The following is a 19,110-nucleotide window of genomic DNA, read 5'->3' on the forward strand; positions in this document are numbered from 1 at the left end:
GAGAATTGTTAACTGTTCAATAAATGTGTTAAACCTATCTCCAAGCCTGAACCTTCCTTTGTCAGAGTATACATCAAGGAAGCAGCTTATGCTGCATGAAGAAGCAATACTCAACAATGTCCTTTAGGGAAACAAATCTGCTGTCTCTGGTCTGGCCAACATGTGACTCGAGACCCGCTGCAATGTGGCTGACTCTGAAACTGCCCTCGGAAATGGCCCTAGCAAGCCACTTAGTTCAGGAGCAATTAGGGATGGGCAATAAACATGGACCTTGCCCACATCCCATAAATAAAACAGCTGCTGAAGGTCTATTTTACGGTGCTCCTGAAGATTGCAATATTGTTTACATGGCGAGTGCTGTGTAACGGCAATCTGCTATTGTTGAAGGGAGAGAGGTGGAGTGGCTGACGGAAAGAATTCTGTTTACAAATTGAGGGTAAACGTCTAACAGGTTTAGACAAATAGAGCGTACATCAACATGGGTCCGTTTTAGATTAAACCATCAAATTTTGTTGCTTTGGACCTTAATCTTTTATTTTTCTGACATTTCTATGGCCCATTGGTGTCACACAGGTGCTAGCTAGCAATCGCGTGTTGGAGTGCCCCTGAAGTAAAATCCTACACAGGTTCTACTTAGCCTGGCTCCTTGCTGCCAAGATTGCAGCTGGCAAAAGCCTGAGGCCAAATGTGGGCCCAAGCTGAGGTAAGAAGTCAATCTCCTAATCTGTCTTGTTTACCAGCCCTGCAGATGCGGATGAACCCCAAGACTGCTTCAACAATGAATAATCAGACAATGTTTTGTAATTAGACTGCAATGTTAGCTCCCAAAATGCTTCAAATGTCAGCTGCTGAATGTTTCAAAGACGTTGGGCGCAATCAAACTAAAATACAATAGAGTGCCATTCGGAACATCTAAAGTAGAGCTCCTCATTGCAGGAAGGGGTTGGGATGCCATTTAAAATGGCACCCTGATCCCACAACTCCCCAGACATAAACCCCAGACCCCCCAATATCCCAACTCACCTGTCTGGGAGTACTCAGCCCTCTGCACTCCACCACATATGGGCAAGGCACTTCCGGCACAATGTCAGCTTGCTGCCTTGGCACTACCAGCCTGGCACCCTGGTAGTGCCACCTGGGCATCGTGGCAGTGCCAGGCTGTGACCAAGGTGGAAAGGTGGCTGAGTAGCACCAACAGTGCCAGGGTGTCACCCTGTCTGGAGGCTGACCACCCGAGGGCCTCCGATCGCGTGAGAGTGCCCCCCCCCCTCTCCCACCCCTACCCCAGGTACCATTGATCCTGATCCCCATTTGTGGGACCAGGACTGATCATAGCTCGCTGGGGTCTACCCTGCAATGCTGATAGATGCTGGGCGGTCGTTCAATCTGGCGAAGGCAGAGGTAAGTCACCTTCTAACCCTACCACTCTGCGAGACCGGGCGGGATCCAGAACTCACGAGGCGTAACGGCTGACAGCAAACCCAAGGGATGCTTCTGCCGGTACCTACCGACTCCGTCGCGCCCCCATTCAGGCGCAACAGGCCGGTAGAGCGTGCCCGTTGTGTTCATATTCAACAAGGATGCGCAACAAGAAAAGTATTTTTTTTTCAAATTGTAACGAGTGATGCCTTATGAACTATACCTGGCTAGCTTACTACATTGAAGAAGAGGTCCATGTTAGCTACTCTGATAAAGATCTGTACTCAGGGAAGGGTAAACGCTTACAACCGAACAACAATTAAGGTACAATGGTTTCAGTCTATTAAGTTTTGCACTGAATAAATAAACACAAATAGAGCAATAAAACGGTTGATGAACTTGTATAAAAAAAGACCCAATTAAAGTGACAATATGTGATGTAAATCCATTCTTCCTGAACGGCACCGGGGTGATGAACCTTCCCATTATTTCTAAACATGTTTTGATTTCACCACATCGCACCACAAGGTAATTAAAGCCCCAATTTCAGCAAATAAAATGGCTGCTCAGTTGAAATAAATTAGAATATGGCAGCGTCAGTGAAGAGCAGCATTTAAAATCTGTTTCCACAGATCAATAATTCTGATCGATTTTAGTTGATGATTATAGACTAATGAGGTCATCTGCTCCATTGATGTGACATATTAAAGGAAATGGTTTAATCAATTCTTTTCTCGAAACAGACCGTTCATTGTTTGCATTTCTCCTCCATCCTTTCAGCGATTACTTTCTGTGGAAAAAGAATGAGGAAAAGAGATGGAAAGAAAAGAAAGAGAGGACACTGGAAAGAAGAAGGGAAATGATGGATATGAAAAGAGGAAACGTGGAGAAGAAGAAAGGCCAAGGGGGAGAAGGGAAAATGAGAGCAAAGGAAAAAGCAAAGGAAAGACGGAAGAGAAAGAGAGTGCAAGCGATGGAAGATAAAGCAAGAGGGCCAGGAGGGCGGGAACGGGAGTGAGAGAAGGAGAAGAAAGAGAGAGCAGGAGAAGAAAGAAATAGGGGCAATTAGAAATAGAATCTAAGGTGAAATAAATCAGAACAGGATTTAAAGAAGCACAAAGAATAATTTGGGAGAGTGAGGATAAAGAACAAGAAGTTCTAGAGAAAATATATCAAGATAAACTGAAATACAAGAAGGAAAAGAAGATAGATATAGACAAAAAGGATGAAATGTTGATTTGTATTTAAAAAATTACAACATAGCATGGAATTTTGTAAATATTCTAGCAAATTTGAGGCCTGGTGGCGAAAATTGTCCTTTACTGTTTGGCTTCCTAAATAGCCTGAGGTGGCTGATGAGTGCAGAGAAATGCACCCTGTTCGCGTGAGCATAGGTGCACCTCCTTATGTCTGCCTGCGTACATCCTGGCAATACTTTCTGCAAGGAGAACTGTATTCAGGACAAGGTTCAGCTCCTACCTACCAGTCTTGAGGTCCACTGTGAATTGGTCTTGTTCCTCCACCAGAGTGTATAATAACCTTGCACTGCTCCCATACGTTGGATCATCTGCATCTGAAGCAGTCACCTGCATCACAGAGGTCCCTGCAACAGAAGAGACAACATGGGTGTATTCCTGTTCAGCTGAGCATTTTATACATTATTTTACAAACGATAAGAGGTTAGGAGTAGTTAGGAGGTAAATTTTCCGGTTCCTCCTGCTGCGGGAATTGTTGTTGGATGGAGAATTTGACCGACCATTTCAAAGCCTGTTGACCTCGCACGGGAATTTCCAGTCGCCACACGGGTGCAACCGGAAAATCCCGCCCATTGTGAGTGAATTGTTCAGTTTTAGGATGAGAATTGAACGAGGTCGATTGATACACTTCTGGAAGGTCGACTCTGAAGCACTCTGATGCGCAATCAATTAATCTCAAGACAAGGTGAGACATAACTAATAGGCTTTAACCTGCTAGAACTCTTCCCCAGCAGCTTCGATACAGAAAGTGAAGGCTGCTGGGATGGCACCGATTCTTATACTCCGCCTCTCAGGGCGGAGCTATGTACATCAGCCAATGGTAGACTCCTGGGTCTAACCAATGGTCATCCACCTCTCAGGTACCACAATGCCTGGTATTACCACACACTCAAAATTGAATATTCATACACTGATAAGATGTAATCAGTAAATTAATAATAGATACGTTAATAAAAAATCTTAACCTAGAAATTCAGGAAGTCAAACCCAGCACTGGAAGTGCATGGCAACGAGATCTCGATCCAACTGATCTGAATTTGTTCTTATCGCTTCCCAACTCCCAGGAATGGGATTATTTAAATGGTAGGTGCAGACATTGGTGATAGGAAGTTGGAATTAAATGATAAGAAAAAAATTACATTAAAAAGAAACTGCGAGGGATTTAGCTGTACCGAGGACATGTGAGATGCAGATTAACCTAGTAGCTCGTTGAAAGAGACATTTTGTTAAGCAAAGTGGAGACTTTAAGACCTGGATCATGATTTGAGGGTGGCACGGTTGCATACACGTTCGCACTACTGCCTCTCAGCACCAAGTGGGTTCAACTCCGACCTTGGGTCTGTGTGGAGTCTGCACATCCTCCCTTTGTCTGCGTGTGTTTCCTCTGGGTGCTCCAGTTTCTTCATACAGTCTGAAGATGTGCAGGTTAAGTGGATTGGCTATTCTAAATTATTCTTTAGTATCCAAAGGTTAGGTAGGGTTACAGGGATAGGGCAGGGGAGTGGGCCTAGGTAGTGTGCTCTTTCAGAGGGTTGGTTTGTACTCGATAGGCTGAATGGCCTCCTTCTGCACTGCAGGGATTCTACGATTCTATGATAGCCATGCTCCATTTCTTTTGCAGGGTAGTTGAATATTCAATCAGCATCTGCTCTTTCAGACATCGAAATACCTCTTAATTCGTTGATGCGGGGCTCAGACTTGCTCATCTGGCAAGTCCACGAACAATTAGATAAAATGTAGATATTAGATTGAATTAATGTAGCATTAGACTATTTTGAACTGAGAAAATTGTTACAGGCTAACAGCTATTTTACCCAGCAACCTGCACACAGTACATGGGCAGATCTGACCTTCATTAAAAGCAGCTCTGAACTTGAATAAAAACACTAGCATTACCTTATGTGGTAGCATTCACTGGCTTTCACTAGAGCCTTTTCCTTTTTTGGGAATAGGCATTAGTTTAATTGCCTTCTTCACTAACAAAGGAATTAGAAAGAAGGAGACAATGAACATTAATGGTAGTTCAGTCTAGGATTGGCGGCATTACCCAATAAGGCGGAATTCTTAAAATTTAGCTCAGAATATTACGAGAGATCAACAGGATTCAAAATGTCAGAACTGAGCATTGCTACATGCCTGGTACAAAAGACAGATGCTATAAGAATGTAATTTTTACTCAGCTAGAAAAAGATAACTTCTATTACCCGAATTAAAGTTTAGATCACTTTATGACAAGTTACAAATTAAGTTAATTTTGGATTGTTATTAGAGCAAAGCAAAAACAAGGATTGACCATGTGGCATGGAGATGTCACCTGAACAATATCTAGGGCTGCTTCCAGAGTTCAGGATGAGGACCACCCGCAACCCTGGACCTTGAAACACCACAGGAATGGGTCGGGGGTACAAATGCAGGTGGACCTTCCAGATGCCTCCACCTGCTGGACAACCTGCCTTGGGGACTGTAAAATCCTACACTAGGTATCCTGGAGGGGGCCCATCTTCCAGCCCCGGAATGATCCTGGAGATCCATTTTTCTTCTGAGGAGCTCCATCTTCTAGTCTCAGAGTGCTCCTGGAGATCTATCTTCCCATTCAGGTGGACCACCCTCTTTCTTCAATGGTGCGTCAGCGATTTTGGGTGTCTTTTTAAGATAGCACCTGGACACAACAGCAGACTACGTATCATCCAGGCATTCTCCACTGTTGAATATGGCATGACACCTGGGTGCCTAATTACTGAGGTCGTGACCGGAAGTTTTAATGTGTTTTCCTGCTAGTGTCCACAGCGGGAAACATTCCTCGTTCCTGCACTCGTCATGCCTCTTAGTCTCAAAATTGGAGAATTCCGCCCCACATTGCAATTCTCCTAATAGTGGGTCAATGGCAGGTTTGTCTTCTTGTGGCCTGGTGGCGTGAACGGCATTGGCATTAATTTGCAACACATGAATGCTTATTAAAACAGCTGCCCGCCACTGTCCCATCCAGGCTTCAAATCTTACGTCACAGCAACAGGAAATCATGTCAAACCCAAAGGCTAAATAGTGGCATGCACAAGACAGTCCTTAGTTCACCAGAGACTTTGAGGTGAGTGCAACAACCTTTCAGCCACAGTGCTGCACTGCTCCTGATGTGCTGTTCACCACTCTGCCTGGGCAGGCCAGTACCTGCCCTCCATCTCCACGTTGAGCTGGTCTGCACGGACAGCACCATGATGCTGGATCCATGGGCTCCCCTGTATTACTGAGTCGGATCAGTACAGTGTCTGCAGTTGGGGAATACAAGGATCTCCACTGCCATACGCCAGTGTCTATCTGGATAGGACTGTGCTGCAGGCCACATGCAGCCACTGCAACAAAGGTTTGAGGTTCGACCGGGCATGGAGTGCGAGGTGGAGAGGGTGGGTGGTGGCATCATAAAAACAAAGCGGTTAATATGGAAGGAAGGCTGTTCAAGAAGGGGGTACGGTAGGGTGAGGATTCATGCTGGCAGGCAGAACAATGGAAGGCAGAGGGAAGATCTAGGGCAGGGAAACTAAACCTTGACAAGGCTGCATGAAAACCTCACAAGCAAGGCATACCACATTGTTTACTAAAAGGGGATGGATGAAGACTCCCGCCGCGGTGGGTAACGGTTCAAGTGGGCATGGGTGCCTCGCAGGTGATGGGCTAGCGGGAAGGTGGTTGAATCAAGGAACAGGGGGCGGGATTCTATGATCCTGAGGGTAAGTGTTGACGCCGTTGTAAACGCCGTCGCGTCAACAGGCTCCCAGGAGCAGCGATCCTGAGCCCTACGGGGGGCCAGCATGGCACTGGAGTGACTCACAGAGCTCCAGCTGCCAATACCGGCGTCAAACGGGCACCGTGGGTCTTCGCCTGCGCACAGTGACCGGCGTGAACTTGCGCATGCGCGCTAGCTTCTTTCTCCGCGCCGGCCTCGACGCAACATGGCGGAGGGCTACAGGGGCCGGTGCGGAGTAAAAGAGACCCCCACCAGGAGAAGCCGGCCCGCCGATCGGTAGGCCCCGATCAAAACTAAATTGATCTTTAACACTTTTATCCTGTCTCGCTTTATATTTATGCCTTGGTGAGAGATCTAAACATGAGATTAATTTACCTGAAATTCCTCTCTTCATTATTCAAACACTATTCAATAATAAATGAGTTAATGCCCGAGTAAAAGAGCGGAGCAGTGTTTCAGACACGTGTTCAATGTTATTAACACGTGTCTGAATTTTAAGGCCTCTCAATTTTAACATTCCTTGGACGCCCAGAGAAATTCCCTCGAAATAAATTATCGTTATAACAACAGAAATGCAAGTCTTAAAATCTAAGAACCTTTACGGTTTGGACCATCCTTCAGCCTTCGCTTGGCTGAATGCATATGCCAATAATCTGACGTAACAGGTAAAGTTTGATAACAGGAACATAGAACATGTGCAGAAGGAGGCCTTTGGGCCCATCGAGTCTGCACCGACCCACTTAAAGCACTCACTTCCACCCTATCCCCCTAACCCCACCTAACATTTTTTGGACACTAAGGACCATTTAGCATGGCCAATCCACTTAACCTGCACGTCTTTGGACTGTGGGAGGAACCGGGAGCACCTGGAGGAAACCCACGCAGACACGGGGAGAACGTGCAGACTCCGCACAGACAGTGATCCAGCAGGGAATCGAACCTGGGACCCTGGTGCTGTGAAGCCACAGTGCTAACCACTATGCTACCATGCTGCCCACCTGTGTACATGGATTCAAATCCCTAATAATAATGATCTATGGTGAAGGTTTGTTGAGGCAGAACAGTAGCACAGAAAATATTTGCCACTGATGTGTTGAAGAGTTTCCTAATTCTAGAGTTTCTGAGGCACAAATTAAAATCAGCAGATATGCTCAGGGTGCTTTTGCAATTTGCAAGTTCTGTCCAATTCAAACAAATTTACATCTTGTTATCTGACAGTCATGGCTCCTTCAAGCCAGTTTTGCACAATATAATTGGCTCCCTACAGGTTAATAAAAAATTACATTTAAAATCAACAGTAATTTTAAAAGGAAACCAAAAAAAAGGGTTTTTGAAGTAACAAAGCATTTAAAAAGGGAAGAATAGGCCCATTTAAAACAAAGGCCAGCAGCTAAAATGCAGCCTTCTCTATAAGACCTACTGAGGGTCCACTCTTTTCATAGGTAAAATCCATGAGATCCTCCCAACCAATCAAACCATGGAGAACTGCCAAATGGTCAGAGCACAGGGTGAATTGTCCGACGATCACAATCACTCAAAGCACCACACGTTGACAAAAAGTAAAATTAATTAAAATCAGCTGGACTGCTTTCTTCTCATGATGGGGTACAAAATTGAGCAGACAATGCAAGCAATATTATTGTTCTGCTGGATCTGCTGAACCATTAGTCACAACCTGAGGCTCAGAGGGTGGTTTTGGATACTTATCATGGATATTGGTTGGAATTCTCTGGTTGTTGCAGTTCACTTTTCCCATTGGCAGCCCACCCCGGACAATGGGTTTCCAGGCAGTGTGGAGTGGCTACAATCGGAAATCCCATTGACAAGTGATGGGAAGATAGAATCTCGCCACCTGCGAACAGGCGCACCGCAAGAAACCGCAGTCGGCAGACCGGAAGATCTTGCCCAATTTTTATTTTCAGCTGTTTACTTTTCTAATATTTTATGGGGCGGGAGTTGGATTTGCTGTGTTTGCTTCTGGTGCAAGGATTCAATTTCTATATGTATTATTTCCTCCTCGCTCCAGAAACCTTTCTCCTTTATCTCAGTTGTTTGCATAGCTACATAACGGCTTCTTTTCATCACCCCCCTCTCCCCACCCGACCCCCACCCCCACTGCTTCCAGCAGTCTATTTGTCAATCTTGCCGACATTGTCACTGATGCAGGATTGAAATAGGGAAGGTTTCCCATGCCAGTGAGATTCCAGTGATCCTTTTCTGGAATATCAGGCATCGTTAGCTGACTCTGTCTGGCCTTCAAGTAGATTAGACACATGCCCCTCCAAGCACAGTATAAACTGTGCTCGGAACAGCCAAAAGCGAACAACACAGATTCCAAGAGGCGATGGTGAGAAGACCATACTTGGAAACTGTGAACACCCTACTGGAGCAAGAAAAATCAGGTGCCTGTAGAAAACCTGGCTATAAAACTGAGCTACTTGTTTTTAGGACTGGTCAGTAGGAATTGAATTCATTTATATTTCTCTATAATTTAATAAGTTGAATTTGAGTGGGCTGACATTTTGTGTATGGTAGTCCAGTGTTCAAAATTAACAGCTTTTCCTACCTGGTTGAAGAATTAGCGTAGTTAAGGAAACATACAATGATTCCTGAGCCAATGACAGATCTAGAGATGCAGGTGACACAGTGATAAATAGTGAGGAAAGTGAGTCCCATGGAGTTCTCAACAATGACTCTCGACTTCATGAAGTCTCACAGTTTCAGGTCAAACCTCTTACTGATTACCACCTACCATTCCCCCTTAGCTGATGACTCAATACACTTTCATGTTGAACACATGGAGGAAGCACTGAGGGTGGCAAGGATACAGAATATACCCGAGGACTTCAATGTTCATCCCCAAGAATTGTTTGGTAGCATTACTACTGATCAAGCTGGCCGAGTCCAGATGAAATATCTTCCAGGCTGGGTTTGTGGCAGGTGTTGAAGGAGCCAACTAGAGGAAAAAACCTACAAGACCTTTTCCTCTCCAATGTATATGCCACAGATATGTCTGTCCATTATTGTATGAGGAGGAGTGACCAGCACAAAATCCTTCTGGAAATGAAGCCCATCTTCACCCCATCTTCACATTGAGGATATGTGCATGGCCCATCATACTCCTCACTCTACTATTATTACCAAATGAGGGAATCAACCTTGGTCTAAAGAGAGGTATAGAAGAGCATGCCAGGGGCAGCAGCGGATATATATTACCAATGAGGTGTCAACCTGAAGCTACAAGGACAACTTGCATGCTATACAACAGAAGCAGCATGCAATAAACAGAGATAAGTGATCCCACAACCAATGGGTCAGATCAGAGTTCTGCAGTCCTGCAAGAGCCATTTGTGAACAACTAAATGAGGAGGAGAATTTACAAACATCCTCTTCCTCAATGGTGGGGGAGCCCAGCATGATTGCAAAAGATAAACCAGGCTAGAGGCAAGTAATTCACCTCCTGATTCCCTAAAGCAGGGTTTTCAAAGTGCAGGTCACGACCAGGGGGTGGGTCGCGGGCAGGTGTCAGGAGGTTCGCAGAGCGATCGGTCACACCATTCCCGAGGCAGTCCCGATTGTGCAAGAAGAACTCAATGGCCTACCATCGTTTACATTGAGAATGGCGGCCATTGCCACCTTTTAAATTAAAATCAATTAGGCTGTGTGGAGTTTTCTGGCCAGAAGTGGCAGCAGAGAGCAGGTCACATGCCCAGCACTTCCACCTGATGTCAAGCTCCCTTCATGTGCGTGCCAACTCGCGGAGCAGAGGTGCTTCCACTTCACAGCTGCTGGCAAGTGGACTGTGAAGATGGAATGTTTTCTTAAAAGTAAGAGACAGCCAGAGACTCAAACAGTCAGTGCACCTATTGAATAGGATCTCATAACAGAATCTGCTGGAGAGAACTGCTCAGGAGAGTCCAGGGCAGGGCACAGCAGTGCTAGTGTTAGCTCTGTACAAAGTTCCAAGGCCTCTGCTTAACAGCTTACAAAGAAGAAACTTACCTCAGGAACAAAGCATTATAAAGATGCTTTCTTGAGGAATGGTTTTGTCAATTGTACCAATGCAAATATGGATGCAAAGCCCAAGTGTGTTAGATGTAGTGAACTATTGGCAAATCAGAGGAGAAGTTTCAGATTTTGAAAGAGAAGTGGTGTGTGAAAATTTCCTTTTGTGGTTGAGACCCAAGATGCAGTTAATAACTTAGAGCTGACTCCAAATTAGCTCACCTGTGATGCCACACTAAAAACACACTAAAAACCCATGAGGCTGTTAGCACCTCCCAGGATCATCCAGTGCTGAGTAAAACAAGCATTTTGTTGCTGTTGCCCTTCATAACGACTGACATATGTGAGGTGGGATTTTCCATTGTCACAAAGATGCAGATGGCACAAAGGAACTGGCTGAAGTCCGCACCTGATATGTGCATTGCCATCTGCTCCTATAAACCTGACTGGAGTGAGATCGTGAGGAGCAAGCAGGCTCCCCATTGGCATTCAGGGTGAGAATGTGGTGTTCATCACGAAGGTCGGTGAGCGTGGGTCCCGGTTCAAAAAAGTGGGTCTGGGAAAAAAAGTTAGAAAAACACTACGATGAAGCCTACCCACCATCTACAATCCACAAGTCAGGATTGGCATGGAATATTCTTCATTTGCCTGGATAAGTGCAGCTCCAACAACACTCAAGAAGCTTGACACTATCCAGGACAAAGCAGTCTGCTTGATCTGCACCCCATCCTCCACCTTAAACATTCACTCCTTCCAACACTGTCACACAATGGCAGCAGTATTCATCATCTACAAGATGCAGTGCAGCAACTCACCAAAGCTTCTTCAACAGCACTTTCTAAACCCATAACTGTGACCAACGGGACGGACAAGGGCAGCAGATGCATGGGAACACTACCAACTGCAAGTTTACCTCCACGTCACATGCTCGTCTGATTTGAAACTATTTTGCTGTTCCTTCACTATAGCTGGGTCAAAATCCTGGGACTCTCCTCAACACACGTGGACTGCAGCAGTTCAAGATGGCAGCTCATCTCCACCTTCTCCAGGGCAATTAGAGATGGGCAATAAATGATGGTCTAGCCAGCGACCCAGACATCTCATGAATGATTAATAATAATGATTTCTAAGATGTTCTGGTTGCTGAACATTATATAATGTGTAAGCCCCAACTGGACTGTTTTCCTGCTCACTGCAGGGGCACCTCAGATGCAAAACATTTAAATAACATGGATAGGTAAATCTACTATTGTGAAGGGATTTGGTTGTTGAAGCAGTGCGCTTAATCACTATTGTAATGCTGCCTTCTTCTCAACCCACCTGTCAAAGCTTAAGCTCCTGAAGGCTGCAAATTTTGAGCATGAAATTGCTCATAACTCAACACTAACTAGTGCCCAGAGAAGCCACAGGTAATGTGCAGTATCATGAAAAATTTACAGAGGTGCTGTCAAAGAGGTTCTTACATTAGCCCTTGTAATAAAGTAGAGGCAGCTTTATTCTCAATTTGTACAAGTGCTATACCTAACTTGGGAGTACTTGGTCTAAAAGTGGAAAAGCAACATTCCATTCCCATAATTGACAGCTCAACGAGCGCAATAAATAAAACTACTAAACTCAATAACACATTTTGAAGCAGCTAATGACTCGGTTAAAATATTGACATTTTCAGAATTAAAATATTCTTGTTGCTTAAAGTGGATGCCAGATGGCCCTTTGAGGGAAGTGAGCACATTCTTGCAATTGCGCAGTACATTCTTGCAATCTCTCGCAGTACATTCTCATTCATTGACAAAATATTCTGGAAGGGCTGGAAATTAACACCATGGGGTGGATTCTCCATTGTCCGATGCCGGTATTGGGATTTCTGATTGGGCAGAGAATGGAGCATCGCACAAAATACGGGATCCGCACGGGGCGCCAAACCTGTTGCGATGCTCTAATCCCCATCCCCCATGGCGGCAACAAGCTACCCATTCCGTGCAGGTAGCAGCATGCAAATCGCAATTTGCATGTACTTAAATCTGACAAATGACCTGGAAGCCCAAATTCCCCCCCCCCCCCCCCCACTCTTCTCGTTATGCTCCACCCCTCATAGCTGGACGTCACGCAGAAGTGATTTGGTGAAAGTATTTACAAGCACGGCCCAGGCACCTTGGCCATTGTCGGAGAGCAAGGAGATAAGCAAACCTTTTGAGCTTGCTGGGGGGCGGGGGTATAATTGCCTGGACCTCAGGGAGTAGTAGGGAATGACTCTGTGGCAAGATTATGGACTCGGGGTATCTCCCTCGAGATTGTGGTGCCCAGGTTGAGGGCCCCATTTTTGCATAAATTAATTTAACCCCCGCTCTCTGCAACATACAGACTCCTGGCTGTTGAGACTATTAACTGCTGACAGTATCCTGCAAATACTCTGAGAGACTCTGGCCATGTGGGAACACACACAGTCCCCCCACCTTGAAACCCTCATCACCCAGCAGTGTCATCAAGGTGATGGATGTGCCCCTGCTCAGTCGCTGTCCTACCGGGTGTTGGCACTCATCAGTGTACTCCTCAGAAGCGCAGCCCCACATCAGAGGAAGCAGTGGTTAGCAGAGCTTACCCCAAACAAAGCACACATGCAGCATGCTGCTGGAACCCTCTCTGGCACACTGTTCTCTCAGAGTAAAAGCCTCACCAGTGACACTATCAGCAAGCCCACCCCTGAGGATCACAACCGGTCTCCAAGCCCTGCCTGTCCACTGTGCACCTGATCCCATCCAACCCGCCCTCAGCCAGGAAAGCTGGCCAGCTCCCTGTCACAACCTGTGTGTAAAACCAGGCTCCACATTACAGTGCAGCTAAGGCGCCAGTAACCACATGCATCCTTCACTTACCCCCATATGTTGGACCTGCCCACACACCAGGCTCTTAGCATGGAGACGACTATGATGTGGGGAGCCTCTATCCTCACCACCCATCCCTACCAACAGTACCAGTGGCTACCGCAAACTATGTTAGGGATAGACTCTGTGGATGTCGCCACCACACAACTAGTCTTCACCCCCCTGGAGGGAGAACACAAGGCTCACCCAATGAGGAGACCCACAGTAGACCCCCACTGCGAGAAACAGGGCAGGGGCCACAGAGTCTATCACTAACATGGGTTGCGGTAGCCACCGGTACTCCTGTTGGTAGGGATGGGTGGTGAGGATAGAGGCTCCCCACATCACAGGCCGGGTGTCAGTCATTGATGGGGGCAAGAAGGCAGTGTGGACTACATCAGCTCAAAGATGCCAGGGAAAGGAGGGGGTACATATGGAGGGTAGCGCACTGACCATGTAACCTGGTGACATTGGATGGTCAAGGGAACCCTCATCTCACTGACATTCTCTGCCTTTACCCCCTCCCCCAGCAGAGACATGGATTTTGGACTACAGCCAGCTATGCTCGATATCTGCCTGGCCGCTGCTGCCATTACACAAGCACAGTGGCAAAAGCATCAAGACCAGCCGATTACTACAGCTCACGAGGTAGGCCTGTGCCAGATGGTAGTGCACCTGGCACTGTCAGGATTTGGAGGAGGACACCCGCTCTGGATGGGTTCAAGTTGACAGCGCCCTGAACCTTAAGACCTCTTCTCATTCCAGGGCCCAAGCGGGGACCTGTGTGGGATATTGCAAATGTCTGCACACAGGTGTATCCACGCTGTCATGGCTGCTTTATGTGCTCCGGCATCAGGTAATGTCATTTTCAACCTGGATAAGACCCAACAGATGCCCGGGCAGCAAGATTTACCACCATTTCTGGGATGCCCCAGGTCCAGGTATGCAACCACCAGCTGCACATCATGCACGTTTGCATCCAATATCCAGGCAGGGGAAATGACGCAGACATCCTGGCACACTTGTTGGTTCTCGACACCTTTAAGGCACCTCCCCTGGGGGACCTGGACCTGGATGGGCCCAGCCGACATTTACGTGTCACAGGTGATGACGTGTCAGCCTGTTCTGCCCGCAGCCCATGAGATGCACCTCAGGTGAGGGATTGGCTATTGGGCGGCCAAGCTTACCCACCGTGATCATGGCTAATGGCACCTGTGCAGAGAACCCAGACCAGGACAGAGAACCGTTAGAACAATGCCACCACACTATCCTATACATCCATTAGACAGCGGTTAGAGGCAGATTGGACTGATGGCGCAAAAGTGTTTAATGGTGAGCATTTACAATTGTACGGCACGGTGACACAGTGCTTAGCACTGCTGCCCGACAGCGCTAGAGGCCCGAGTTTGGTTCCGACCTTGGGTGACTGTGTGGAGTTTGCACATTCTCCCCGTGTCTGTGTGGGGTTTTCTCCGGGTACTCGACTTTCCTCCCATAGTCCAAAGATATACAGGTTAAGTGGATTGGCCATGCTAAATTTTTCCTAAGTGTCCAAGGGTTAGGTGGGGTTACAGGGATAGGGCTGGGGCATAGGCTGAGGTAGGGTGCTCTTTCATATGTGCAGACTCAATGGACTGAATGGCCTCCTTCTGTACTGCAGGGATTCTAAGATTCCCCCTTACTTTCTACTCCCTACTACACCGTGCCAACTAAAGTCTCATCTTTCGTGACTCACTGCTTCTTCTCGGTGTTACCCCAGACAGCACATCAGAAGTGAAGGGGGCCTGCTGCTTGTCTCACCCTCTGCCCCATGATACCCTTGGCAGCCATCCTCTAGGGGATCTGGCCTGGATGGGCCCAGTTGACATTCACGTGTCACAGGTGACGATGTGTCAGCCTGTTCTTCCCGCAGCCCATGAGATGCGCCTGTATCAGGTGGGGGGTATCTGGAAGTACTGGGGTGCCATTTCTTCATCCTCCCTCAGGGTGCTAGCTGGCCTCCGGGCTTCTCCAGGGGATGGAGGGTAGGCCGGAATGAGCTTCGGAGGTGTCACCATCACCTGGCATTTCCAGTCCTGGAGACCCGCACTCATCTTAACCATGGTCTCGATGCCCTCAGCCATGGTGCACTGAGACTGGGACATGTCCCTCAGTGACTGAAACATGTCCCTCACTGCCTCAAGCATGTCCCTCTGTGTCTCAGACATGTCCATCTGTGTCTGGTTATGGTCCCTCAGCATCCGCCCAATTCCCTCAGTCATGACCCTTTGTGAATGTAACAAGCTCTGGAATGCCATAACAATTTCCATCTGTGCCTGGGACATGTGACTGGGCTCTCCTGTCCTTCGCCTCAGTGATGGACAGCACAGTGTGCCCAAGACTTGGATGTCCTGACCCATGGCTCTGAAATCTTACCCCAAGCCTTCCACTGTGGATGCCATCTTTCAGTGTTGTCCTGGGTACCACGCATTGTCAGCAACATCAACAGTACCTGAAGGCGGTTGGATTCCTCTAGCTGTACATGCAGGAACTGGAAATTTGCTGACACCACCTCCGGTAGATTCTGGCTCTGCTTCTGCATCTCCGCCGTGATGGGATCATCTTTTTCAGAAGCACAACATTTGGCTGGGCAACAACTGTTCCTGGGATCGAGCAGTCCTCAGACCGTTCACTCCCTGAGGAGTCCCTGCCTCCACCTGACGTGCTGCAGCATGTGTGTGGTGTGTACCAGAGGATGACCCAGGAGCCTGATCACTGACATTCCCCACCGAGGTGATAGTTTTTGCGATGGTGGAGGGTGCAGGTGAAAGCAGTGTTGAGACGTTGGTGCCTTCTGCTTTTTGGTCTGGATGGGGGAAGCGACCCCGGATGGCCCGGCCTTGCCTAATGGTGATCCTGCAAGACAAAAGACATGGGGCTGGATTCTCCAATTCTGGGGTTATGTCCCCACGGCGTCGTGGGAACAGTGAAGTTTTACGCCAGGAAAACAGGCTCAAAACGGCCACCAATTCCCCATTTTGCTGGGGGCTAGCAGGACGGCAGAGTAGAGCGCCCGGCTCTAGCTGCCGATACGCCCCGGAGAATTGCTGGGTCCGTGGACCCCTCAGCCTGTGGAATCGGCTCTCCCCCGACTGTGACGCTGCTGGACTGAGTCCACAGCCACCACGCTGAGTTCCTGACGGATGAGACCACACGTGCCTCTCGCTCTCCAAGTATGCCGCTTTGGACGCGGAGGAGTGTCGCAAAAGTGGCGCTGCCCCGATTTCATCGGGAATTTGGATTATCCGGCCGTTCGCTGAACGCGATTTCGGTGTCGGTGACCAGGGGCGAAATTCTCTCCCAACGGCGCGATGTCCGCCGACTGGCGCCAAAAACGGCGCCAATCTGACGGGCATCGCGCCGGCCCAAAGGTGCAGAATGCTCCGCATCTTTCGGGGCCGAGCCCCAACATTGAGGGGCTAGGCCGGCGCCGGAGGGATTTCCGCCCCGCCAGCTGGCGGTAATGGCGTTTGTTGCCCTGCCAGCTGGCGCGGAAATGCGGCGCATGCGCGGGAGCGTCAGCGGCCGCCGACAGTTTCCCGCGCATGCGCAGTGGGGAGAGTCTCTTCCGCCTCCGCCATGGTGGAGGCCGTGGCGGAGGCGGAAGGGAAAGAGTGCCCCCACGGCAGAGGCCCGCCCGTGGATCGGTGGGCCCAGATCGCGGGCCAGGCCACCGTGGGGGCACCCCCCGGGGTCAGATCGCCCTGCGCCCCCCCCAGGACCCCGGAGCCCGCCCACGCCGCCTGGTCCCGCCAGTAAATACCAGCTTTGATTTACGCCGGCGGGACAGGCAATTTCTGGGCGGGATTTCGGCCCATCCGGGCCGGAGAATTGAGCGGGGGGTCCCGCCAACCGGCGCGGCCCGATTCCCGCCCCCGCCCAATCTCCGGTACCGGAGACTTCGGCGGGGGCGGGATTCACAGCTGCCAACGGCCATTCTCCGACCCGGCGGGGGGTCGGAGAATGACGCCCCGGATCTTCCAGCCCATGGGGTGAGATCTTGGGAAGGACTGGAATATGAGGGAAGGACATCTTGCTGTGGGGACATCTGGGTGCAATAGATTCTCACTTGTTTGACACATGCCAAGTTCCATTCCAGCCGCTGCCCTCTACTCGACCTCCCCCACAAGTTGCAGGGCCCTTTCCTCAGATAGGATGTGGACCCGAATATCTGGGATGCCCCCTCCTGCCTGCTGGTGCTCCTGGCAATTATGGCCCGCTTTATCCTTGGGGACACAGAAAGGACATAGTGAGATGCACAAATCTAAATTGCTACTAACTAGCTGGCTCTAATATGCAGATTTACCAAAATGCGATCCCGCCCACAATGGACGGGATTCACATGGCAACATCTCGCGAGATCTCATTGAATTTCATGAGGTGTGGCGAGCTGCATAGATCCCAGGAGCGGGGTCTCCCGTCTTTCATCGGCTGTGCTGCGCTGTGTTGAGCTGCTTGTGCAGCATGGCCGTTGGATCGCGCTCATAGTTAAAGAAACTTACCCAGGTGAAAATGAGAACTGTATTTTTTGCTGAATAAGACAGCCCTTTCTGATTACAAAATCCTAAACAAGACAAGAAACTAAATGAACAACTATCGCATTGAGGTTGGGGAATGAGCCCATCTCTGTCGCTCTCAGTGTAGTCACGGAGTGAAGCAGTACAACTGCATGTGGACCGTACGTAGCCGGGAATGAAAGCAGTTCATTATTCAGGCGAAACAACATGTGATTGTGCAAGTGGAGCTTGTATGAAAAATGTCATCATGTTCTGAGAATTAATTGTGTCACAAGAGAAACTGTAACATGGATATTCAGCTCTTCAATCACCAAAACAGACTCTCTTTAAGCAAATACAGATGAGGGCCGGGATTCTCCCCTACCCGGCGGGGCGGGGAGGTCCCGGTGGGATGGAGTGGCGGGAACCACTTCGGCGTCGGGCCGCCTCAAAGGTGCGGAAGTCTCCGCACCTTTAGGGGCCAAACCCTCACCTTGAGGGGCGAGGCCCACGCTGGAGCGGTTTCCGCTCCACCGGCTGGTGGGAATGGCCTTTAGCACCACGCCATTCGGGGCCGAAAGGTCTTCGCCGGGCGACGCTGGTCCGTGCATGCGCGGGAGCGTCAGCGGCTGCTGATGTCATCCCCGCGCATGCGCACGGGAGGGGGGTCTCTTCCGCCTCCGCCATAGTGAAGACCATGGCGAAGGCGGAAGAAAAAGAGTGCCCCCACGGCACAGGCCCGCCCGCAGATCGGTGGGCCCTGATCACGTGCCAGGCCACCGTGGGGGCACCCCCCGGGGCCAGATCGCCCCGCGCCCCCCCCCCCCCCCCCCCCCCCCCCCCCAGGACCCCGGAGCCTGCCCGCGCCGTCTTGTCCTGCCGTTCAAAAGGTGGTTTAATCCACGCTGGCGGGACAGGCATTCCAGCAGCGGGACTTTGGCCCATCGCGGGCCGGAGAATCAGCGGGGGTGGGCCCGCCGACCGCCGCGGCGCGATTCCCGGCCCTGCAGAATTTCTGGTGGCGGAGACTTCAGGACATGGCGGGGGCGGGATTTACGCCAGCCCCAGCGATTCTCCGACCCGGCGGGGGGTCGGAGAATCCCGCCCGAGGTCCCTGTAGGCAGCTAGGGCGTCATTCTCCGACCCCCCGCCGGGTCGGAGAATGGCCGTTGGCCGCCGTGAATCCTGCACCCGCCCCCGCCGAAGTCTCCGCTCCCGGAGATTGGGCGGGGGCGGGAATCCGGCCGTGCCGGTTGGCGGGACCCCCCGCTGGATTCTCCGGCCCGGATGGGCCG

General features: G+C 49.5%; 1 protein-coding gene across 1 annotated transcript in view; it reads right to left on the bottom strand.

Annotated features, from left to right (window-relative positions):
* The window catches only part of LOC140428295 (cadherin-22-like), a 1,238,550-nt gene that overhangs the window by 635,442 nt on the left and 583,998 nt on the right, over positions 1-19,110 (bottom strand). Inside the window, exon 4 of the mRNA XM_072514610.1 lies at positions 2,903-3,022. Within this exon, the coding sequence (XP_072370711.1) occupies positions 2,903-3,022 (120 nt within the window). The remainder of the gene's footprint in view (positions 1-2,902; positions 3,023-19,110) is intronic.

This window comes from Scyliorhinus torazame, chromosome 8 (genome assembly GCF_047496885.1).
Source record: "Scyliorhinus torazame isolate Kashiwa2021f chromosome 8, sScyTor2.1, whole genome shotgun sequence".
NCBI classification, from domain to species: Eukaryota; Metazoa; Chordata; class Chondrichthyes; order Carcharhiniformes; family Scyliorhinidae; genus Scyliorhinus; species Scyliorhinus torazame.